This window comes from Amblyomma americanum, chromosome 3, assembly GCF_052857255.1.
Source record: "Amblyomma americanum isolate KBUSLIRL-KWMA chromosome 3, ASM5285725v1, whole genome shotgun sequence".
Lineage (NCBI taxonomy): Eukaryota > Metazoa > Arthropoda > Arachnida > Ixodida > Ixodidae > Amblyomma > Amblyomma americanum.
Genome location: NC_135499.1, coordinates 35,452,276 through 35,478,660, shown reverse-complemented (window position 1 = coordinate 35,478,660; position 26,385 = coordinate 35,452,276). Strand labels below are relative to the sequence as shown.

At 47.3% G+C, this 26,385-nt stretch overlaps 1 protein-coding gene and 1 pseudogene across 1 annotated transcript in view; one reads left to right on the top strand and one right to left on the bottom strand.

The window, feature by feature from the left end:
• Nucleotides 1-593: 593 nt before the first annotated feature.
• Nucleotides 594-26,385, top strand: part of LOC144122910 (uncharacterized) — a 217,945-nt gene continuing 192,153 nt past the window's right edge. Inside the window, exon 1 of the mRNA XM_077655876.1 lies at nt 594-827. Coding sequence (XP_077512002.1) covers nt 731-827 — 97 coding nt within the window. The 5' untranslated portion in view covers nt 594-730. The remainder of the gene's footprint in view (nt 828-26,385) is intronic.
• Nucleotides 14,397-15,251, bottom strand: LOC144126331 (uncharacterized; annotated as a pseudogene).

Sequence of the window (26,385 nt, the reverse complement as noted above, 5' to 3'; positions counted from 1 at the left end):
GGGCAAATTTTCGCCCTCCCAGCTGTACCAATTTCCACCGCCAAATGCCTATGCTCATATAGCCACAAATTCCCACATTGTGATTCGACGGTGAAATGTCGCCAACAGCGACGTGCTGCATATTGACAATAAAAGCCAGTGTGTGCTCTCTGCGTTTCAGCGTTTCGTGTTCACAGTGTATTTTAACTTCCTACCGTCTATGCATCCTGGTGCTTTCAGATGTGTCCTGACCAGACGAGATTTTGTTGGGCCATTGTTAGGCCATCAGGGAAAGAGGGGATCACATGGCAAACAATCTCGTAACGGGAATGAATTCGTGACATGCAAGGAAGGAAAATGGCAATGGTCTCTCTCGCTCAGGAAGCGAGGACATATTTGCAGGACAGCTTGACTGACATCGTTACACGCGCCCGTCTTAGATGCCCACAATAGCCGGCGGCCGCTCTCCGCAGGGGTCCGTTATTGGAGGACAGCAGAAGCGGCCACCTGCTTTGTTGATTTCTCGCCCTGAGCATTGGCGGGTGAAAGGCGCGGTCTGCGAGGAGGCAAACCGGTTTCGCAACGCTCGCGCATCATTCCACTTCGGCGGGGCGGCAAAATGTCGCGCTCCCTCTTGGGGGCGCGCACAGATCCGGCATGCTGGCGGGTGGGGTGGCCCCCATTAACATAGGAGCGCCTCTAGATTCGGCAATGGGACCGGGTCCCCCAGTTCAGTCGCGATCCGGTCGCCATGCGGTCAGGCGACGCTTCGAGCAGCGGGGTCGTGGCGGCCCTGCTCGCCGCCGCGCTGCTCGTCGTCGGCGCCGCCTCCTCGGCCTCATCGGCCGGTGAGTAGCGTCTTCTGCGTCTCACGTGCGCTTACAGCGACACCGCGCTGAGTGTCGTACTGTTTATACCGACGTTACAGACTTTGGGCACAGTCGTACTGCGGATTTTGGTAAATCGGTAAAGCATTGCCGTTCCTACCGTTGCTAGGCTTGCCTGGTCATATCTGCATTTGCACTGCAGTCACAGTTACCGTGTTTATCGCACGGCGTTCTAAAGCTCTGCTGTGACTCTACTAACTAGACTGGCCTTGCGGTTCCTGGACGCAAATGACCCGTCATAGCTTCAGCTGACACAAAATAATGTTAGAGCCCCGCTGTAGGCAAATACGTTAGGTATGATAACTGTGACCGTACGGCAGATGTGGCTAAGCAAGCATTGGCGATAGTCAGCAAAGGCAGCATGTCACCTTGTCGGCCGCACGGTAGGCCGTCAGCGCTAAATCGCTCCTAAAACTCGGCTGCTGTCATCTGCGGCACGGTTTCGTGTTCTTCGTGCGTCGTGTAAGCACTAACAAATTTAAACTTTTATATCTTGCATGTGTAGCCCAGTTACTTGTTTGTAGAAATCAGAAGGAGCCTCCGTCCGATACCGATCGTTGCACCAGCTTGCGAAGGCCGGACTACTTTTACAGGGATGTTGCTTCGAACTGCAGCAGCTGCGATGCCTTCTCCGTCTCTTCTGGCGCAGCCTTTGGCGGGCACTACTGCCGTCCTCAAATTGTGTCGTTGCGGAGGCGAGACGCATTAACACCTCTTTTCGGGCTAGTTGGTGCATACTTGAATTAGAGAAAACCTAGCGCCAAAACCATGAAAACCACAAGGACGAACGACTACCAGACAAGCGCTACTCACAATTGAATATTTATTGAAGCCAGGATGCGGCTTATATATGGTGAAGCTGCAAGGGGAGGGAAGGATGACAAGGAGGAGAAGGTGAACAAAAGCACCATGGCTTCGCAGAAACGGGCAGGCAGCCAGAAATCACACAAGAAAATGGAATGTTACATGATAACTGAATCTAAATAGTTATACTCTGAGGTAAAAAGAGATGAAGAAGGAGTACTGATGCACCTACAGCCAAATTTCTTTATGTAGAAAGCCTCCAGGCTAGCACGCGCGGTCTTATCTATGCTCTTGCCAAGAATATTCGTCTCATTCAAACGCGCCTCGCACCCGTCGCAGCTCATTACGTGCGAAACCAAATGTGCGTACTCATCTTTTAAGTCTGACAAATTTCGGGCATGGTCCCCCAAACGCTCGTTGATGCAGCGGCCAGTCTGACCGACATAATACTTCCCACAAGTTAAGAGGATAGCGTAGACCACTCCTACGGAACACTTGATAAACGGAGTGTCGTGCTTTATCTGGCAACCCCGCTTCTTAGAGTTGCAGATTCGGGGGCACAACTTTTCCAGCTTGTTGGGAGGCGAAAAAACAACACTCACGTCATACCTGTTGGCCACTTTCCTCAATTTGTGCGAGGTCTTGTGTATATAATGCACAACTAGCTGCTTCTGTGCGCTGAAACGATCTTCTCCGGTATCTTTTCGGGTTCCGTGCTTAAGTTTTGAAGGAGGGTCTCGCAAACAGCAGCCAACACAGAGCAGGGGACCCAGCCACCGAAATTCGGCTCATCTGGTTGTGGAAGCTATCTCGCAACTGATGCGGGCACGATTTCTCGAGAGAATACTCAAGGCAATGCGATGCAATTGCTCTTTTTACAGTCTTGGAGTGCTTAGAATCATAAGGTAAAAGATCTTTTTTGCACGCGGGTAATAGCCCCAGCAGACGTGTCTTTACAGGAAGGTTAGTTTCAAATCTAAAAACTGTAAAACATTAGTGTCGGGTAGTTCATGCGTAAAAGTGAACCCTAGACCACGTTTGTCAAAAGCATTTAAAATTTCACCTAGCATAGAGGGGGTAGGTGAAGGACGACCGCTTTTTTAGAAGAACTAAAAAATCGTCCACATACCTAAAAAACTTTAAAGCCACCCCTTCCCTATAAAAGAGTTTATCTAAAGATTGATCAACCTTTGTTAAAAATATATCGCAAAGGATAGGGGCCACGCAGGACCTAGGCACACACCGTTGCGCTGCAAAAAAGGCAGGTGGTCAAAATGTATAAAAGTAGAACTTAGGCAAAACTGCAATAGAACGATGAAATTATCAACCGACAGTCCTAAAGAATTCTGGAAAGACACGTCGCCGTTAGCTTCTATGCATTCCTTTACAGCCAACAAAAGCTGATTTTGAGATACAGAGTAAAACAAATCTTGCACATCTACAGAAAACCTAAAGCTGATGTCAACGGAACTCTGTAGGTACTCAGCGACAACTGTGGAATTTTTTGTGAGAAAGGGGTCGTACAAAACAAGTAATTTAAGATGCTTTTGCAAAAAACTGATGATATTCTTTTGCCATGAACCTTCTTCGCTGTCTAGTTCTGAAAGGTATTTCTGGCTTGTGGGTCTTTCTACATAAAGAAATTTGCCTGGAGGCTTTCTACATAAAGAAATTTGGCTGTAGGTGCATCGGTACTCCTTCTTTATCTCTTTTTACCTCAGAGTTTAACTGTTTAGATTCAGTTATCATGTAACACTTCTTTTTCTTGTGTGATTTTTGGCTGCCTGTCCGTTTCTGCGAAGCGATGATGCCTTTGTTCGCCTTCTCCTCCTTATCACCCTTCTCTCCCCTTGAAGCTTCACCCTATATAAGCTGCATCCTGGCTTCAATAAAAATTCAGTTGTGAGTAGCGCTTGTGTCTTGTCGTCGTTCGTCCTTGTTGCTTGCATGGTTTTGGCACTAGGTTTTCTCTAATTCAAGGAGGCGAGACGGAGGCAGTAAAGTAAAAACGATGTGCAGCGCTCCCTAAGCTGCTATGTTTCGACATAGCCTTGGATCAACGACACTGCCACATCCCCTGAAAAGTACGTTGCCAATGGGAATCTCGGATCTCACAGATGGAACCATCAAGAGTCGCGCAATGTGCCTTTTTGAAGTTTGGGGCCTATTATGGTGCGAAGGAACAATAAGATGTTCATGATCAATTTTTAACACGAGCAATTCATAAACAAGCTTAATTAGCCTAAACAGTATTAATTAAGTGTGAGTGTAAATTCCTCGATATAGCAACATCATCGAGTTATGTGCAGCGCTTAGGCGTCGGACACCATTTTGTTTGATCGGCGCCATAGGCGGAAACCAGCCATAAATGTTCAAATAGGAACCAAGAACGAGAAGTGACTGGTTGTGCCTTTAGGTCTAAAATTTATTCCCTGCCATAATCTGAAAAAAAATTACGGAGGGCACTTAAGACTACCTACGTGCTTTGAATGCGAAAGCATCATCGCGGGGCGTTCGGCTGCGGCGACGGCGCACTGCTCTAATGCAGGGACAAGTGAAGCTCATCTGTTTGCGCCTCTCGAATGGAAGTTGTTGATGACGACGATACCCGAACCCAGAGAAGGGACTGGCAGTTCGCACTTAATTACTCAATCAAGCGTGTTTATGCTATGTTCGCATTAAAGAAATGATCATAAACCTGTCATTGCTGAATTTCTAGCGGCTTAGTTAATCTTACTTAAGGTTCATTGCAACGTTAGGGAGGTCGTAATGCTTCCTGCCAGCCTTTTTGTCCTGTCAGCACTCCAAGACTCGAGGGACGCTCTGCTGGGCCGTTTCCTAAAATTTTTCATTCAACCTAATGTTAAAGAAGTGCGCTTGCACTGGATACCTGGACACTGTGGACTTGATGACAATGTGATAATTGATTTTTTAGCAAAGTCTGCCCTTTGCGGACGTGTGGTACAGACACTGCGGACTTGATGACAATGTGATAATTGATTTTTTAGCAAAGTCTGCCCTTTGCGGACCTGTGGTACACACAATGTGCATTTGACAACAGCCCGCTTCCAATGGTTCCTGTAACTGCATACCTTGAGTCATGAGCCTCTCCTTGCTGCAGCGGATTTTGAGCATTTGGCAGACCCTTGGAGTCTCCGCTTATGCGGGTCACGCCAATGCGAGGTGTCAATGAAGCTCTTGCGGCGCAGAATACCACGAATAACTCCTTATTTGTGTCGATCGGAGTTCAGTCTGTCGAACCTCTGTGAATAATGTGGCGAAATGGAATCACTTGATTGGACCATTTCCCTCCTCTCCTGTCGGCAGTTTGCTTCCCAGCAAAGAGCTTATCTGAAGATTGTCCACGCTGGATTAGGGCTTCTCTTCCTATTCCGGTTCTTCTGTACATTGGGGCAAGCGCCAGAGGATATGTCCTAAATCTCCAGTGTGCGATTATCTGCATAATTATATTATTGCGTCCATGAGATTCCTTTATTTCTTTTCACACGATATTTCACCCACGTCTAGCCTAATTGCGTCCATGTGCCACTACTGCTTGGCTGTACAAGGCACCCTGGCCAATCCCCCACGGTGGGTATGTGCCACTTCAACAGAGGACGACAACAACGACTGGCAGTTTAGAGCGCGGTGTGTAATGTGCTCCGGCGATGGCGTAGCACTAAGAGCGAGTGCCACTCCGGTTTGAACTCTATCTTGGATACACTTCTTATGGGTGCTCTTTAATGCCTTTTCTATAGTTCTCTGCTGCTTAGCTAGGTGTGCCGTAATAAGATGTATTAGTAATTTTCTTTTCATTGCCTCTTTTCTGGTGATTATTTGCTTATGTCTGTCGAGATATGCATTGTGTTAAATTGCCCCCGTTTTCCTAATGCTTGTATACATTATTGTATATAATGCTTGAATAGAAATACTACGTTCAAAAAAATGGCGTAGTGCTCCAATGTCGTGGCCAGCGAAGCTGATCTGCTCACACAGGCCTCGGCTCGAAAACCACATCCAAAGAATTTTTTTTTCCTTGCATCCTGACGATGTAGTCGCTGTCAATGACGTCATGATGTCACGTGGTGGTTTTGGTCCCTGTCTTGTGGACGGCCGGTCAACACCGGATTTTCTGCCTGATGAACCATATAATGGTTCCGTCTTAAGAAGTGCGCCCGAAGAAATAGGTACAGTTATGGACGTAATTAAGGCAACTGCCACAAAGGCAGCACACCAGAAAGAAGCGAAGTGTATGGCAGCGCAATAAGCGTGGTTGCGGTTGGCATGATGTGCTTAAGTTAAAGCAAGAACTTATATCACTCTGTAGTTCCCACTCGCCAGTACACGCGCAAAAGTTGGAAGATGACTCTGTAATTCGACCACTTCCCACACCTGCGAGGCAAATGCAACGCTGGACAAACTGGGCAAAGCCTGTGACCGCGCTGATAAGAATGCACGAAGATTATTGCTCTCAATATTGCGAACGACGAAGGTGAGACGCTGGTAATCGGAAGGTCAGTATTGTATCCAGCATCAAGATCATATTATGTCGACGGTGGGTAGCACCCTTTCCTGAGCATCCCATCAGCGCGTGGTAGAAATACTGCTGCTTCAGCAGAACCTGCAGTCATAACTGCCACGAAGTAGCGTCTGACAGAACGACATTGATGTGGACTGTGTGGAGTGATTGTGTGCATCGATGATGACTGCGGGAGAGGAATGTGTGCTATTATAAGAGACTGTGCGCATAGCGGGGTAGATGCGACAGGTTATAGGACATTATTAACATTAAAGGAACGCAACGGTGGAGCAATTGTCGGCAGAATAAGTAAGGCTAATCCCACCTGTAGCATACAAACCTCAACTCAGCTCAAGACGACATTAATTATAATTCATATCTCATAGTATCCTGCAGGACCAGGCCGATGAAGGAAAGCATCGGCTGTATTCATTGCACGGTTTCGTCCTTTTCTGCCATTCCTCGTCCGCTTGGTTGCCGTGCCTGTAGAAGCCTTAGGAGTATCTCTCAATTATAGAAAATGTAAAGGTAAATCTAAGAGGAAATCCGCACCAGCAGGCTTTAGAAGGCTTAATGCCTACTTACAAATTTAAAAATAATGAGGAAGGAGACGAAGTACAGCCTAAGATTTATTTGAGGAAAGAGAATTATGAAAACAAAAACACTCAACATGACCGCCTAGTAGAAAGCACATACGCCCTAATGAGTCATGCGCTTTCTTGAACCAGCCCACATGACGCCATATTTGGTTTTCCTCCATGGTGGGTAGCTTGTGGGTCGACAGAAAGGTCAAAGAAACGGCGCAGGAAGCCAGATAGAGAAAAAAATATTTCGAGACATTTCACCGCAGCTTTCTTGTGTACCAAGCGTTTTTTCGATGCCCCCAAAAAGCGTGCGCTTGTAAAGTTTGAAGTTTTTTTCTGTTTATAAGTAACGGGCTCGAACTCCTGAATCTCTAAGAGAAACGAAAACGTAAGTGGTAAGCATCAGGGCTTAACGTTCGGAAGCGACACAGGGCCCACGATGGACGCCGCAGCAGAGGTGTCCGGATTGCTTTCGACCATGTCAGCGCATGTTTAGCATGCGCTGACATGGCACCGCACGCGGTAGTTTTCGAACTTGTCATCTATCGAAGTCACGGTGTGTCTCTGACAGGACTCGAAGGGGGCATTTTTCTCCGCGACTATAGTCGCCGGTAGAAATTATGTGTGACAGTATCAACTGCAGTTGAGTGACCTGCAGTGAGTGAAACCTAATGCTGCAGTTGAGTGAGAGAGAAAAAACATGAGACCCAGCCTCACGGACGGCCTTCTCCTCGCCTGGGCCGGATCTCGCGCGTGGATGTCACCGCACGAGGGCGGGTCGTGCGCACTCGGACGCCCTTTCCGCGTTCGCAAAGCGTGCCACGATGCGACGCCCGGGGCGGGGCGGCGATCGGCGCCTTTGGTTGTGGGTCAAAAAAGGCGAAATCTGAACTCGCCTGGGCGCATCTTGAGCAAGCGCGGTAAGCACCGCTTGAGAACTGCGCTCTGAGAAGCCGCCAATGTGAAGCTTCATTTCACGAGTACAGAGAAGGAAAACGGACTCCGGAAGGTTCCCTGCCTGGTTCCGTTGGTTTAGGCGTGCCTTTAATTATGGCCGCTTGGTACAGAGTGCAACCGAGAGTGCAACCGCGCAAGGCACATTCAAAGCAGAGCATGCGTCCTTGAGAACGGAAACAGTAATCAACGTAACTCGCATAGTTATTTCATGAAGCGCTAAGTAATCCGTTTGCCAATTTACTGAGCTAGCGAGTAGAGAAACGGTGGTGTGGCATAACATACCAGCAGCTGAGCGCCATAAGTCGGACATCAGAGGCGATGTTGTTCGATCAACCTGCAGCTATTGCTCCTTAGTAGGAAGGCTCCTGAAGTTTGTTTTTTCAGGAAAGAATAGTGTGTGGGTGCATACTGAGATATGGTTCAAGTTATCAGGCGACAAATGCAGGAAAAAGTATTTACATATGAAGAGAATTTAATTATAACGATTGCCGCACTCTGCTGTAGTCAGGAAAGAATATATGTGTAAGCTATACGCGTTTCGTAAACAGCAGACAAATTATTCTGTTAAACTATTAAAAGTTATTAAAAAGGTAGTAAGAAGGCAGTAAAAAGGTAGTACAGCGTTGCTAACTCTGACTTTGTTCTACTCCATTTTACGAACTAATTGTACCATTTTCAAGGCATAATTAGCAAAAAGCAGCCCTTTCTACCTTTTTACTAACTATGGTCGCCGGTTACAACCTACCTACTAACCGTTCTTTTAACCCTAAAATAATGTCAAAGAATTTAACTGACACAGACTGTTGTGCGAATAAATTGGTTTCGTAATTAAACATTTCTGCAGGGGTGTGCGGTTAGGTAGACTAGGCTGTTTCTATATTATCAACTTCATAATTAACGCTGGTGTCTTAGCTCTACGGGTAAGAGCCACTAACCCTGAACTGTGAGTCATATTTACGGAGTATATAAGACTGATAAAAATTAAGCTGTGCACGTGCAGTGCGCGTCTGTGACTGTTTCTGGGTTGTGCTTTTATTGCATTCTGAACCTTTGTGTGCGCCCGGTAAAGTTGTTTGATGCCATCACCTCGCATAATTTGTACATTTAATGCGCAATAAGCCGAAACCTAAGTGTCGAATTTACGGCCAGCACGCTGGGGTAAGTCTGGCTTCTGGAATTAGTCAAATTGACTGTGTCGCTTTTTATTTTTCCACTATGCACAAATTTAAGAAGCTACGCCAGCACACCGTACGAAGAACCTAGCAACATATGCAAAAGTTTCTATTCATTTTCTTACTAAGTACTACCATCTGCCCTTAATAACTGCGGGTAGTAGCCGTTACTCAGTTAGCAACTCTGCACTAACCTTCCCGTTACTAACGCCAGTTACTAACAGGGTAGTAACATATGTGACAACCAGTTACTACCCCGAAGTTAGTAAGTACGACTATCTTTTTCAAAGAGTTTAGCTTCCGGCAAAGAGCCTTTGGGCAGAGCCTTTGGATGACTTTGGAACGGCACTCAGATGAGAAATTGTGCCACCGGGGAAACGCATATCGCATTTGAAACTATACATGAAGCCAAGAACTCGGTAAGCGCCGTTGTACGATAGTTTTTCTGCGCCTTCCGCACGGCATGCGGACGACAGACCGCACAGACCAGACAATAGGCGTCCGGCCGGTCCTGTGACCGGAAGGAAAGTTGGTCATCTTGAACTTATGCGCGGAGATGTGGGTCCAGCCGGAGACCAGATTTTATCTGTTGGCTGCTTTCACGTGACGTATGTGGCCTCTCCGCCTCTCCTTTGCCGGGGGACCATCGAGTGAAGCGGGGAGCGAGGCATAGGCGGTGGCAACTATGCCGCGAAGCATATTACATTGGGGGCGCACGTTGTTGGGCGAGTCGGTCGTACATACTTAAAGAAGGGAATTGCGCTAAAAAAAGACACGGAAGAGAAAAGACAAGGACGGGCGCAAACTCTCGCGCAAATCAGTCGCAAATCAGTCGCGAGTTTGCGCCCGTCCTTGTCTTTTCTCGTCCGTGTCTTTTTTTAGCGCAATTCCCTTCTTTAAGTACATATTACATTGGCCGCATGTTGATATCACGAGTGTCCAGAGAGATTGCGATCATCGCCGGCTGCAGCAGCGGCGAGCGAAAGTTCCGCGAGTTGGATTCTGTAATCGTGTACGCTGAGGGAGTCAACAGAGCACGTCTTCAAACAGACGCAGGACCTGCGCGGTGGCGACATCACGAAGTGCTTATTTGGAGCTCTTTCAGGTTCTCGCAAGCGTTCTAATTCCTGCGAGGAGCGTCACGGACAGTGGCGAGTAACAGTTCTTGTTCTTGTAAACCAGCGAAACGGCTCGAAGACAAACAAGCAAGTAACAAAACATAGCGCTGGTTTACAAGAACCATGTCCGAGCAACTCGCCCACGAGTTCATGACATGGGTAACAGCTGCTCACGATGAATTTCTTGCGCGTGCAGAAGCTGCATAGCTCACTGACAAGTGTCCGCGTAGTGGAAGTGATTACGCTTAGAACTAGTGCTTTTACGTCTAGGCAGAAAAAAGTGCACCTGCGAAAGCTAACTACGCAGGCCGTGCTTTCCGAATGCTAAAATGAACGTGGCGTTGTGCAGCTAGTCGCATTCGTTGCGGTGTTCGCAACCGAAGCGATCAAACGACGTTGTTTCTGTTGTGTATCATTTCGATCGCGATTCGTGCGGGCATTGGGGTTGAGAAATGCCGTGTGTGCGACGACAACAGCATCGTCGCCATCATTCTGCGCCTTGGTGCTCCATTAAGTAAATTTTGTCCCCATGGGTTCTCGGGTTACGACTAGCAGACAGCATTTTGTAACAGTGTGAAAACATCGGTGTGCAATGCAAATGTAGCTTCGAGAGTGTCATTTCATTTTATTTCCTGCCGGTTCATTGGACGTAAGTCTGCAATAAATAATAATCACACGACCAACGCCATTGCCGAGCATGTGCAAGAGCATACTCATACGATTGACTGGGACCACGCCACTGTCATCGCGAAGGAAAGGAACGTGTCATCTCGGCGGCTGATGGAATCTGTAATCCTACAATCGACACCAGCTACCATGAACCGGGTGCAAGGAACCATGCCACCCATCTACGCACGCTCCTTGCGCGACGTGTTACGTATATTAGTCGCGACCATTTCTTGTCCCGCTCAGTGATCAAGGAACCCGTACGAGGTTCCGAAACGTCTTTGAATTTCATGACATGGTCAGTGACCGCATTCCTTTTTCTTTAATACAATGCCTGACCAGACGAACTTTCGTCGAACCGTTGATTATATTCCTGTCACATAATCAAATGGCTTATTTTTAATTTCATTTCATTGTACAACATCATAGCTCTGATACCGGAAATCTAATTTTAAAAATTCTGCTTAAGATGTCAGTGTTTGATTGAGATAGCCAGATATGTTCATCGTACACTGTTTTCCGGACTATATGAAGTATTCTTTGCCAGTCTAAACCAAGAGCCGCTCCAACGTAAACCTTCCAAATTGGTTCTCGCATTTCTTCTACCTGCAGTCCAGTTTACTGGCTCCCACATATCAATATATTTAAGGTAATTAGAATAAATGTATAGATTTTTATTCAATACAAAGGCACCCACTTTGTTTTTTCTTCACAGCGACATTTGAAAATAGTTTGCCGTTGCACTGAGCATATGCCAGCTTGTTTTGTACACGGAAACAATGACATGGCCTTCAGCAGATCTTCCCATACTTGTGTACAACGCTGCAATCTGGCTTGTGCAACTGCAATATGAGCTTAGGAATGAATGCTAGAGGACAACCTGATGGCCCGATGTCACTGCGCGGAACAAAGCCATGCACTTTGGCCGATTGATGAGAGTATAAGCCCCTTTGCAGCCATACAGTGCTATTTCTGTTTTGGCTTCCATAATGGCCTGAATAACACGACAAAAATTAAATCACTATTGTTGCATTGCCACTGTTTTGTGAAATGCAGAACTACATTAGTTACAACTGCTTTTACCTGTTCCAAATGGTAGGAAACATCATAATTTGTCATGCGCAGTTTCATTTGTGTTTGACAGCAGTGTGCTAAAATGTGAATGTCAGCCTTTTCCTTCGCCCTTGAAGTTTGGCCCTCCCAGTACGGATCAGGGTCCCGGCAAAAGTCAAGAGGCACACCAAGGTACGTTGTCGGTGTGGTGGACCAGGGTATTCTACTGTAATGTTCTGGTGTGGCTTCCCGACTTCCATGCCAAAAACCATAGCTTTTTTCCCAGTTTCTCAAGGCCCCCCGTGCACTGAAAAAATTTATGGACAACATTTGTTACCTCACAAATGCTTTCTCTATCGGAACAGAAAATAGCAATGTCTTCGGCAAAAGCGAGAATTTTGACATGCGCCGACTGCAGCCTTAATCCCATTATGCGCTCGTTAGTTTGAATGGCTATGCAAAGCTGCTCGAGGTAAGCAGCGAATAACAGGGGGGACAATCGACATATCTGTCTCACAGATGAGCGCACTTGCAGGCTATCAGGCAGGTCTCCGTTAACAATGATCCCTGTTGTACAATTGGCATACGCCATCTTGACGCTGCCTGTTATTACGCTTCCGTCGTTGGAATGGTCTAATATTTCGAGCAGCAGATCACTAGCAGGCGTTTTTGCGATGACTCTGTTTTAAGAATAAGAACAATGTGCGAAGTTATAAAGGAGAGTGGTACATGGTTTTGCTCATAAGCTTCGGCGATAACCTTGAGCAGAACATGAGCTATCATTGTTTTGAAAGTTCTATAAAAGGCTGCCCCCAGGCCATCTAGCCTTACTCAGATAGTAGAGCGTCTATTGCGTCCTCTATTTCTTTCACGGATATCGGTTGTTCCAGGCGCGTTTTAACTTCGCCATAGAGCTTTGGCATTAACGGCAGAAATTGAACTTGGAAACCACCTTCATCATTGCGCGAATGGCCAAGAAGTTCTTTGAAATGATCGACAATGACGCGTTTGATAACTGTGATGTCAGCCGAAATGTCGTTCCCGTTTCTTATTTCCTGTATTTCCTTGTGGCGTCCGTACCGTTTTTCGTCCAATAACGCTCCCTTTGTTGGTGTTTCTTGGGCCCAAAGCTTCTCGGACCGAGAACGAATAACTGCCGCACTGTACCTGTCTGCATCCAGTCTTTCTAAGTGAGTTTTGATGTCTCTCAATTTTTCACAGCACGTACCAGGTTGGACGCATTCTATACCTGTAAGAAATTTAATTTGCTCTCGAAGCTGCGTTTCACTTCGTTTCTCTTCATGCCGCAGTGCGCTGCTTCTTTCGGCGGCTTTCATTTTAACTTCCTATTTAAATTCCTCCCATTCAACCCCAACGTTTATCGACTGCGTTAAGAGTACCTGCTTTAGCTGCTCTTCTACACATTTAACCAAGCCCTCATCCTTCAACAATTTTGCATTCAATTTCCAAAGGTCCCAGTTACAGTGCTTTCTGTTTACTTTTTACCAAAGGCAGAAATCACGAGGCAGTGATCACTGAAAGACACTGGCTTAACCTCGTACGTTGTACATAGTGGCACAAGTTCAAGTGACACATAGAACCTATCTAATCTAGCATGGCTACTGCGTTGGAAATGGGTGTATTGAGGACGAGCACCACTTGTGAAAACACTACCATTACCTTCCATGTTGTAATCGTAAACTATTGCGTTCAAGATTTCCGCACTTTTGTCTCGCACTGGCAAACATTTTATACGATCTACAGCACGACACACAGAGTGGAAGTCACCTAACAACACTAGCACTTTTTCACAATCTAAGTACATCTGGAACCGTTCAAACAACTGTTTCCTCTCCGACCCTACATTCGGAGCATATGCACAGATAACTCGGAAGTTTAGGCCAAGATGCAGAAAGTCAACAACCAGGAGGCGGCCGCTTTGACAAGAAAAAGTGACTGCACCATTATTCCGACATTATTTGGTATGAAAAGCACACAGCCGCCTGAGGCGCCTACAGAGTGGATCACGCAAACATCAAAATGCAGACGGAAAGCGGACACCATACGATCTCTCGCTTCTTGGCTCTCAATTTTCGTTTCTTGAATGGCTACTACGTGTAGCTCATTTTCTTAGAAAAGGCGACTAAGCTGACACTGTCGCCTTCTTGCTCCGAGGCCTCGCACGTTTAAAGTCGCTACACGAAGTGCTTCTGGAAAATGAATCGCCATTTGGAAAGCAAAGGGACAATATCCTATAATGCCTGCCCTCGCACCAAGCACCGCTACCCCACAAACCCTAAAGCTTGCTTAACAGGACAAAGCTACGGAGGCGGTTTCCCCGCCTGCCGTGAGTCGACCAGAATGTTCGGCAGCGGTTTAAAGCTCGGTCGCCTCATACCTGGCGTTTTAGGAGGAGGCTGGTCTCCATCTTTGAAATCCTGCTCCGCCTCAATGCCTGCGCCGTCATCATGTGAACGCTTTCCGGCCAGAAGGCTGGTTGATGTCGGGAGAACGTCCATGGGCTCAGCTCCAGGATGGGTGACACTCACTGTAGATTCCTCTCGCGCTGCAGCCTCGTCTTTTGGCGCAACGTCCGCTTGTGCTGTAGGTCCCGCCAGCTGTCCAAGCGTTGCTCCATTACTGGGAAGTGCCACTAACTATTCAGCTTGAGGAACTGTAGATGAGGACGCCTGCCCTACTGGAACACTCACTTCTTTCGATGCATCCTCTGCATCTGCCTCATCCATGAGAAGTGCAGACGTGTCCTCACTGTTCACGGGCCCTGCGAAGCTGGTGTACGTCCGAGCGCACTGGCCCTCCTCATGGCCGAAGCGACGGCAAGCTCCGCACCGTGGAATGCAACATTCTCGCCGAATATGTCCTGTGCCGCGGCAGCGCAGACAAAGGGGAGGCCTGCCTGACACGACCACAAGCGCCACCTCTCCGGCTACGCTCACCTGGTGGGGCAGGTCGTCCAGCTTCACGCCGGCGTTTAACTTAACGGTCACCAGCTTCGTAGTTGAACCCTTGTCAGACACGCCTTGTGCTCGCCATCGCTCTCTTGAGACGTCGGTCACCTTCCCAAACGGCGCGAAGGCAAGCCGCACCTCTTCGTCCGGTACGCTGTGTAGCAGCCAGTGCAGCTTCATTCGGACATCACGGTTGGCGGGGTCGATCACCAGGCATCGGGCACCCTTCACTTTGAGCTCGCCGACGTTTACAATCTTTTTCACAGCCTCAGCGTCCTTAAAGGTTAGCGCCCACACATGGCTCATGCGCTAAGCGCCTAGGGCGATAACTTCCGGCTGGAGCGACAGCGGAGCGAGCGCATCTCGAAAATCTTCCACTCTGTAAGGGCGCACACTAATGTCCCCGTGCAGAAAAACAGTATTCAAAACAAAACGCCCTATTGGCAGACTAGGAAGTACGACCTGGTAATCGTTGCTCGATTCGAAATCCCTGTTTCCGCGGCCAAACATGGCCGCTGCAGCCGCTCCGACGGAGCCAGTCATTACGCGTCTATCACGCTCGGTGGCCGGAAGTGGAATTCACTACGCTACTTCCTGCCAACGCACATGTAGTTCTCTTTGTATAGGGCACTGGAGAGTGTTTGCAGAAAGGCGTCGAACCAGACGGATGCCTCCCAAATGCCCCGCAGTGTCCCCAGCATTTAGTATTCACAAACAATTGTGTACTCATTTAGCATCTTCACCACACATCAGTGCACAAGCAGTAATAACGTGCTATAGGTTTTCCTCTCACCGAACTTTAGGTCAGCCCGACGGAGTATTTTCCTCTTTTCAGTGCCTAACGCGAGAGCTCCTCATCGTCGTCGTCAACGCGTCAGTAATCCGGATGTTCTGACCCGAGTAAAATCGTCTTTTGCGTGTTCTTTAAAAAATACAAGAAATTGAATCTATCATGTGTGTGCCTCAGTTTAGTCAGTCACGCATGAAAAATCAGCAAAATAAGTTGGCAAAAAAACATACTTTCACTCTGATTCGGATGGTGTGAACGTACTCTGTCATTTTCCATTCATGCTTTCGAGTAAAGAAAGGTTTTACCACGCGGCAAAAGAGGGTAAAGTAACAGGAGAGGTGCTGAAAGAATCCAATAAATATTGTAAATAAAACTTGAGAGATCGCATAATCAACGTCTCATTATCTCTACTGCTCCAGAGAAACTGATCAACACCTATATTTGCCAGTATCCTTCAATACTTCTACTGGTCACGAAGTTTCGTCGCAAATTTGAAACGACGACAGAATGTGCCGCTAGGGGCGAGCACCTGCAAACAGAAATTTGAGATTACACATGTGATGGATCATCTCCATGTGCTGTGCCATCCATCCATCCATCCATCCATCCATCCATCCATCCATCCATCCATCCATCCATCCATCCACCCATCCGTCCGTCCATCCACCCCCCCCCCCCCAACCCAACCGTCTGTCCGTCCGTCCGCATCAAGGCGCGGTGAGTCACATGGTACGACGTCACAGCTACACACCCCACTTCGCCACTTGAAGATCATTCGTCGGAGCGACATGACCTTGAGGTTTTGCACCGGAGGAATAGATCTTTCGCTCTAAAAGCGTACTGGAAAAACTACGTGTAGTGCGTGGAAATCAAGTTCCAGCCAGTGTATCTGTGTTTGAACTTTTGAAGCTTTCAGGAGCAGCATACATCTACTTCCATTCGACATGCACTCCGTGTACATATTTGTTGGCACTCATCTGCTAAACAAAACGGTCAAACCTTCAGCTCATCGATCTTTCGCGTCACCAGCACGCTGTGACCTTATACGACGAGGTTTCTAATGAGGCACGCAGTATTTGCTGGTGCATCACCAGCATTTTCGACAGCAACTGCGTTCATCCGCATGTGGTACAGAGCTCCTGGACAGTAGAGGTCTGCCGGCGACATTTGGAACGGTTTTGTTCCTTTGCCGCGCAAGTTCTTTATTTTTAATTGGAGAATACGAAGTGAGGCCGTCCATTCTCCTCCGCTTCGACGTAAGGACGCCATCGTCCAATTCATTCGTCGATATTATGTCAATTCCGTCCAGCTGTTTTCGCAGATATGGACATGGGCGTACCCGGATATTCTGGGCAATCACATTTTTGAATATTAAGTTGTTTATGAGAGGAATTTTTTCATACACCGTAAGATTCCACTGTAACGATGAATACAGAGGGTTAGGCATAAACTTTAATTGACTCTCAAAAATGGGTTTTTTGAATTAAAAATACGTCTTTTCTAGCATAGTAATAGCGGTATTGGGGGGCACCAGAAAACCTGCGAATCGTTATACATAGTATGCTGGTTAAGTGAATTTTATTAATCATCTTTTTAACATGTACTGTTGGGTGTATAGTTGGAATTGGAGATTTGTCGCCGGTTCTTATTAATAGCCATATCAGTATTTATAATCTCGAAAATGCGAATATGCTTGACGCGTTCTATAAATATATATAGTCTTGTTGCCATAGGTAGTATAAGAGGGCTCTCGCAGTTTCCGCCCTCGCCGTTAGATGACGTTCTACGTCACACTCGCGGTATAGCAGGACGTGCTACGTCCACCGCTATGGTCGAGGGTGGCGCTGGTGAACATTTTTAAGGTTCGCTTACACGCAGTAAACATAAATACCCACGAAAGCAGCAGATTGGACAGCCGTCGTCGTAGCTCAGTTGGTAAGAGCCCCGGACGCGATATTCGGAGGTCGTGGGTTCGGATCTCGCCGGCGACATGGTTGTTTTTTCTGCTGCATTATAAGTAATTTTCTTTAAACCGATTGATTGGCACTACAAATAAAACAAAAGATTAAAAACATTCCCCTATGCCACTTATATATATATATATATATATATATATATATATATATATATATATATATATATATATATATATATATATATATATATATATTATATATATATATATATATGGCAATGTTTCTAATTTATTTTTTTAATTTGCAGTGTCAATCAATTGGTTTCAAGAAATTTACTTATAGAGCTGCAGAAAAAACAACCATGCCGCCGGTGGGATCCGAACTCACGACCTCCGAATATCGCGTCCGGTGCTCTACCAACTGAGCAACGGCGACGGCTGTCCAATCTGCTGCTTTCGTGGGTATTTATGTTTTGCGTGTAAGCGAACCTTGAGAGTGTTCGCTAGTGCCACCTTGGTCCATAGCTGTGGACTTAGCACGTCCTGTAATACCGCGAGTGTGACGTAGAACGTCATCTAAAGGCGAGGCGGAAACTGTGCGAGAACACTCTTATGCTACCTATGGCATCAAGACTGCCAGAATCGAGAGCCGCGTTAAGCTGTCAGCAGTCAAGGCAAATGAAAATAAGGGGCTCGTTTACAAATATAGTAAGGAAGCCAACAGTCACCGAATCCAAGGTGCATAGGGGAATGTTTCTAATTTTTTTATTAATTTGCAGTACCAATCAATTGGTTTAAAGAAAATTGCTTATAAAACAACAGAAAAAACAACCTTCCTTAAAATGTTTGTAAACGAGCCCCTTAGTTCCCGGGTTCGAACCTGACCGCGGCGGCTGCGTTTTTATGGAGGCAAAACGCTAAGGCGCCCGAGTGCTGTGCGATGTCGGTGCGCGTTAAAGATCCCCAGGTGGTCGAAATTATTCCGGAGCCGGCCACTACGGCACCTCTTTCTTCCTTTCTTCCTTCACTCCCTCCTTTATCCCTTCTCTTACGGCGCGGTTCAGGTGTCCAACGATATATGAGACTGATACTGCGCCATCTTCTTTCCCCAAAAAACCAATTATTATTATTATTATTATTATTATTATTATTATTATTATTATTATTATTATTATTATTATTATTATTATTATTATTATTATTATTATTATTATTATTATTATTAAACAGAGGGTTGAGCTGTGGATGTAGCGAACAGGAGTGATTATGTCTCAGAGGCACACAGGCAGCTAGCAGACAGTTCTTTTTATTGACTTCTGGACTATGACACCACCAGTCAGTTCAATGAAATTCTCAAGAATACATCGCTAGACCTTTATAATGATAACCAAATTACAGAAAACGTTTTTCGCTCAATCATTCTGCTTAGCCCGGTTGCTGGTAGATTCTACTTGTTACCAAAAATTCATAAACTAAACATTCCGGGTCGACCCATCGTTTCTGGTGTCGACACTCTTACGGATAATCTATCCCGTTACGTCGATACGCTAATTAATTGAATTCCGCCCGCATTTTCGTCCTACATAAAGGACACTACTGACTTCCTGTCCGATATCGTTGATCTGGTCATTCCTCGGGGTTCTTTGCTTGTCACCCTCGACGCCACTTCACTCTATATGAACATTCCGCATGCAGCTGATATCCGGGAAGTCGTGACCGTCTACAATGAAGCTCGCTTTGAAAAGATAGTGGACGGTGGTACACTGGCCACCTTGCTTAAACTTATGTTACAACTTAACAACTTTGAGTTTGAGGGAAAGCATTATGTTCAAATTAGTGGCACTTCTATGGGCACGCGCATTGGCCCCAATTATGCAAACATATTTATGGGTTTGTCGGAAACCGAATTTTTGAAAAGCCGGTCATTAGTACCATTTCACTATAGGCGTTACATTGATAACATATTTTATTATTTGGCCCCAGGGCGAAGCCGAGCTGCTTTAATTTATAGCCGATTTGAACAACCTGCATTATTCTATATCATTTTCCCTTACGTACTCTAGATGTAAAGTGAATTTTCTTGACGTCACCGTTTCGTTTCACGAAGACAGGCTGACTACAACGGTGTACCTAAAACCTACTGACCGCCAGCAATATTTGCACTTTGATAGCATCCATGCCCAACATGTTAAAACCAGCATCCCCTACAGTCAAACACTTCGGTTCAAGCGTATCTGCACAAAGAATCTGACTTTAAAAGCAACTGCGCCACACTTCGTAGCGCGCACATTAAACAAAATTACCTCCCTCAGCTGATCGATGATGCCATAGAGCGCGCAGATACACAATCCCGAAGGAATCTACTCGCTAAAAAAAACCAGATACTTCCTACACGAATACCAACCTTCTCCTTACTCATTCTGCATCCGCACCAAAAAGTTTCGGCAATCTTAAAAAAAACACCATAATATTATCATGCAAAGTGTTCGCCTGAAGGAAATATTCGTAGAACCACCAAGGACTGCTTATAGAAGATCGATAAACCTACGGCACATACTAACTTCTTCAAAAACTGCTGCTCCGCAACCCACAGGCTGCCACCCTTACAACAATTAAATAGCGTGCGCTAACAGGACAAACAGAGGAAGTTTCCTGTGTCCGTCCTGTTAGCGAACGCTATTTAATAGAAATGTACCAACTAGCCCCTCAGAAAGTTCTACCCTTGCAACAAGAGCCGCTGTAAAGTTTTTCCGCATATGACTACGTCTCAGAGCATTAGCAGTACGGGTTCTAACTTTCATTCAAAAATTCAGCGTGACTTCACCTGCGATAGTGCGAACATAAATTGCCTACTCCAGTGTACCATATGCAACCTTCAGTATGTAGGTCAGACTGAAACCCCCTTTAGATTACGCTTCAATAGCCACAGAGCTCATGTTAAATCCCTCCCAAACCTGCCCCTATCAAGACATGTTGAGCTCCCAGGTCATTAATTTGATCATATTACAGCTACTATTCTGGAATCTGCATTTAAATCTAATCACGACCGAGAAATTAGAGAATGTTTCCTGATGTATAAGTATAATACAGTATCTCCTGGTTTGAACGAAAGCGCGGAGAAATTGAGCACCCCACCAGTTCAAACATCCTGATACCCACCGATGTTAAGTGCTATTCTGTTCGTGCCTTTTCTTTATGTATATCGCACCCCGCGTTTGCGTTTAATCGCACCTGTATGTTTAACTTGCCGCTGCATCATATACCTAAAATGTCGCTACGTTCATCTTTTTACATCACCGCAGGGGTATGCTTCTTATTTATTCATTTCTTGTGCTCGGACAGAACAGGCAGACAGCGTCATGAGCTATTTTTTTTTGTCAGGATGTAATAAAAGCTAATACTGTTACCGTTTATGCTGCTTTATCGTGACCTGTGTTTTTTAGTGACCGTGTGTTTTTTTAGTTTTTTATTATTTTTTGTTCGAGAAATATGCCATGAGGCATAAGTTGAAAAAAGGAAGGGGGGAAGGAATGCACGGGATTGACGGTTAAAAGAAGGAGTGAAGAACCGTTGCGCTGAGGTAGTCGCAGAGGTTGCTAATGAAACGGTTGTCCATATAGTCCACTTCACGTAGTGATTTTCGCGGTTCCATCGCAGGCCCACCTCCCTGAGGAGCCGTTTTCTGATAGCACCCGTCGCTGGGCACGTCCACAACAAGTGCCGCACATCACAAATGTCCGGTACAGCGCGACATTGAGGGCACCTGTCAGGTGCTGGCAGATTTTTGGCACGCCACCGGTGACGGACAGATGGAGTCAGAGCCGCCCCTGCCCGAATCCGGCGCACGGATACCTCCTCCTGCCGAGTAAGACTACGGGGGAGAGGGTGCGAACACGGAGGAATTAGAGCGCGTGTTCGCTGGCGCAGAACTTCGGAATCGGAAACATGGGACAGGAACGGATCTGGGGGAAGAGGGGAAAATGGCGGATCGTCTAATGTATGAAGATGAGTCATAGCATCCGCTTGAATGTTATGTGGATCCTGGGCATGGCCGCGAATCCAATGTATGCGCACAGGACATGGATACTTTGCGCAGAGCACATGAATTGATTGCGAAATCTGGAACGTCCGTCGAACAGCCTTAAGCTGTTTAAGGGCGGCGCGGGAGTCGGTGTAAATATGAACTGTATTGAATGTTGTAACGAGCGGAAGGGAAGCAATGGCATTATAAATGGCTTGAAGTTCCAATGCCAGGGGGAGTTCACGTATCCGCAGTATACGTCGCGCGAGAGTTGAGATGCGGATAAGATGGACTATACGCAGCAGTAACTCCCCTCTCTGCAGAATGTGATGCATCCGTGTATAATATGCACCCTTAAGGCAGATACGCTGCTGATACCGACGGGGAAACAGTGGGGCGATTGTCAGTGAGCTGGCAATAGGATCACGGTGGAAGTGTCTTTAAACGATGAAGTTTGAGAGACTGTTTTTGAGCTCTATTTGCCACCCGTTGGCCTATGATTTCACTGAGTGTATTAAGTTGGGCGAACTCCTGTAGCACAGCTATGGGTGTTAAACGAGGCAGATATGTTATGACGCGCATAGCCTCACGATTGATAGCTTCAAGGGAGTCCCACTGTCTGCGGGTGAGACGTTGAAATTGTGCCTGATATACTATCCGTGGCTGAAGGATAGAGCGCACAAGCTGGCGGGCCGTATGAGCACGTGCGCCACCAGAGCGCCATAGCTATGCGACGAATCAGGCCTAGAGTAGCGTGAGCCGATTTACGGGTGGCTGTCAGCCACGGGGTGTCAGTCCCAGATGTATGGAGGAGAAGACCAAGAATACGAACAGCTTCTACCTGAGCAATCAGAGAATTATGCACCGTAAAATTTAAAGGGGGAGCTTTCCGTAAGCCGGCTTTATTTCCTATTCGAATGAAACATGATTTAGTAGGAGAGAGTGTTAACCCCAGAGGTCGGAGGCGAGATGTCAATACATCCAGCGCGTGTTGAAGGACCTACTGATGAATAGACGCATCTGGATGACAGCACCACAACGTTATATCATCGGCATACGCAAGCACGCGGATAGAAGGAATGGACTCTTGGGCTCGAACAAGAGGAATTAAGGCCACATTAAATAATGTGGGGGCGAGAACGGAGCCCTGCGGCACTCCTCTATTGGAAGTGAAGCTACCAAAGGGCTTTCCGTGGACACGCACGCTGAAGGTTCTATTTGCTAAAAAGGACTGAATGGAGAGGAGGAACCGGTGAGGGAGACCAAGAGTTTGAAGGGAGGCAAGAATGACATAGTGAAGGATGTTATCATATGCCTTTGTTATGCCTGTAGCGATTACGGTTCGTACAAGGTGACTCTGCGGAGAGTGGTCAAGCACGTCAGCAGCCGAAGTAGCAAGGCCGTCCTCCGTTCCAATTTGTGGGCGGAAACCAATTTGGGTATCTGGGTAACAATCATGGGATTCCAGCCACCACGACAAGCGTGCGGCTAGAATGTTTTCATAAAGCTTGCAGATGTTGGTCTAAGGGAAATTGGACGAATGGCCGATAAAGATACTGGAGGCTGAACTGACTTGGGTATTGGAACCACAATAGAATGCTTCCAGTCTCCCGGCATGACGCCAGAAAGCCACCTTTCGTTAAAAGTATCAAGTAGGGTTTGCATAGCCCTCCCTTCCAAGTTACGGAATAAGTAGTTAGGTATGCCGTCGTGGCCGAGAGTAGAAGTAGTTCTTAACGTTCAATGGAGGCCAGCAGCTCTGCCATGGTGAGGTCAGAAGTAATCCCATCGCAGGCCTCTGTAACCGATAAGTCAGGTGGAGACGTAGCGGTGCAGTCATGGTTTCGAAAAAATTGACGGGCCGCTTGTTGTGCAAATGTGTCCTCATCCACATTTAGCGCGATGCGAATGCTCTCTGTGTAATTTGCAACCTGAGAAGGGCGCTCCATGGCGTGAAACACTCTCCAAATATGTTGATTCCCTTCGTAGAGGACAGGCGGGCACACCATGCAGCCCAGCGTTGCCTGCCTAGCCGCTTTGCATAGCGCCGCGCCCGTGCGGTAGCGCGGTGAAGAGTAGGAAGAGCCGATGAGTCATCGGGGTGACGAGTAGCGTAAAGATCCGCCTGGCGACGAAGAGCCCACAGATTCAAGAGATGTATGTCCGGGTTTGGGTCGTCTTCATTTACAGTAGTGGTAATAGTGTGAGTAGCGAGAACAGCAGAGAGAGTAGACAGTGCTGAAGAGGGGTTGAATGTAGATAAGTGATTGTCTGCGTGTAGAGAGTCCCATGGAGGTATTCGTACAGTGCGGCGTATTTTCCGTAGACGCGTAGGCGTGAAGGACATAAAAATAGGGTTGTGATCGCTACCCCAATTATCAGAATCAACAGCCCAACGAGGGTTACCGGGACCTAACCACCAAGTCAAATCAGGTGAATACGGGCCACCTCGTGGGCGGGTAGAAGTATTCGGGTGGTTTAAAAGTTGTAAGGAATGATACAAAAAGCTCCCTTGGATGTTTGCACCCCTTGAGGAATCCGATGGGTAAACCCACGCAATGCGTGCGCCGTTGAAGTCACCACCAACTAGAATAGAGATGCCCGAGTTGGTAGAACGTAGAAAACGAACCCATCCCAGATTGGGAGATGCGGAGCCAGGACGACTATAAAAAGAAACTAGGACAAGGGGCGTGCGTGCAGGTTTTACGAGAAGGGCGACAACCTCTTGATGTGCGTTGCACCACCGTGAAAGGTCGAGCGGTGTGTGCGGATCTGAACTCTGAATATAAATTGCAGACTTACCTGGGCTGAGGGAGGAGGCGGTGCAACGGCGATCAGGGATACAGGGTGAATGATATGCGCAGAAACCTGAAAGGCGTGGGAGTGCATTATGCTCTTGCAGTAGGAGCGCCCATGCCCTCAGCATTTCGTCGCGAAGGCGGATGTTCACTTCAGAGGCCTTATTAGCGAATCCTCGACAGTTCCACTGCACCACCACCGATGATGATGCGCTATCCATGACGAGGCCGAAGAGCTTCCACGATGAGGGATGTCACCTGCTTCATCAGCGCTAATATCTTATCCACTGTCGGGGCAGTCACGGCTAACAGGTGGTCGGCACCTGACTGTGGCCCAGTGCTTACCCTAGGTGATTCCTCTGATGATTGCTCCCGAGTTATTCGAATTCTTCGAGAGGATTGAGAACGACGCTGTTCCCGGCGCTGGGTGAGTTCGTCTAGTGGGCGGCGAGCCTCCGCGATTGCATTGTCTAAAGCTGCGTCTTCATCTGTGGTATCCAAATGTGATGGATGCACTGGACGTTTTGGCGTGCCATTTGATCCGGGAAGGTGAGCCGCTTGTACATATGTACGCTGGTGAGGAGACGTATGGTCAGCAGCGGGCTCAGATAAAGGAAGTTCAGGGAAGTCGTTGTCGTCACATGCGAGAGCTGCAAAGCGATTACTTGTAGGAACATCCATTTTTGCAGGCGACTTGTGAAACTTCTTCGCTTGCTTCTTCTTTGGACAATTGGGGGAGCGAATGTCATGGTCCGGCGATTTGCACAGGGCACAAGAAACTGTTGGTTCATTCATGTCGGCCACAGCTGCTGGATTAGGGCAGGTATTTTGCATATGTCCTTCTTTGTGGCAGTGATAACAAAAAAAAACGACGAGGTCGGAAGGGCTGCGGTTTGACGATCGCACCGTAGCAGGTAAGGTACTTCGGGAGGGTCAACGGGCCTTGCAGGATGAGCAGGTATGAGCCCCGGTGACCCATAGGCCGTGTTTGCTGTACAACGTGAGTTGAGCAGTGGATATTTGCGCGCACCTCCTCGGGAGGGCTCTTGCTGTCGACATGATAAACCATGCAGAGGAGTGTCTCAGGACCAGATGCAAAATATATTTGCACAGGGACATGCATGCTGTCTTCCAGAGGGATCCGCTTAACTGCGCAAAGTTTCTGGGCGTCCATCAAGAATGACAAGTTTACCGTGATGGTGTTCGACGGGCGATGGACGACAAACCCGCAGTAGTTCGAAGAGCCAAGGGCGTGGATAATTGTGGCTTGAAGATTCCGGGCAGGGATGGCAGTCATATCAAAGCGCAATGTAGGCTTGATGGTAACGCGGAACGAGTTCGCAGCAGGCGGAAGAGAGCCTTGACTCACGGGAGGCATCTGTGGAGGATGCTCAGACGCTGGTGACAGCCCTTGGTGGGAATACTGAACTGACGCGACGGGCACAGTTTCTTGAGGGAGTGCCACGGGCACGGAGGCGGTGGAGCAGTCCATGTCATAGGCCAAAGTCGTAGCATCGGAAGACGGCGCAGGCTGGAGGCCCAGAGGCGCTGACGATTGCGTGGACGTGGGGGCTGCGTCTGGTGGCAACACAGCGGGCATCCGCGTAGCTGTCGTCGACAACGCAGAATCCATGCAGACGCGTAGCGCGGCCTCTCTCGGCAGCACCGAGATAAGCCTAGCTTGTCCCTGAGGGTTCCGGTTGGGTTTTCTCACTTGAGAATGCGCCCACCTTGCCGGGAATTTCTCCGCAGGGGCATCGTCAGCATTCGGTCTCACGGAAGGCACTGTCCGACCCACGCCACACGCGAGAAGACAGCGAAAAGCGAAAAAACCTTTTTTATTGTTTTAGAGTGTACAACTTCTGTCTTCTTAACTTTTGCTGTCCTGTAATTATGGTATCTAATCTTTGGGCTGTAAGCATGACACTTCTAATCTTTCGTCGTATTCCATAGCTAAGATTGTTAACGCACTAAGTTTCGAAACGTAGCCCTCCTGTTGAGCCATTGTGACCCACATTCGTGTACCTACATATCGCGTTTTAGTTACGTGTGTGATACGTTGTTAATCTTATGTGCATTATATGTTTCTACGTTTCTTGCGCACCCTCCGTCATATTCTGTGTCTTCCGTTCCTATTCTGTTATTCTGGTGAA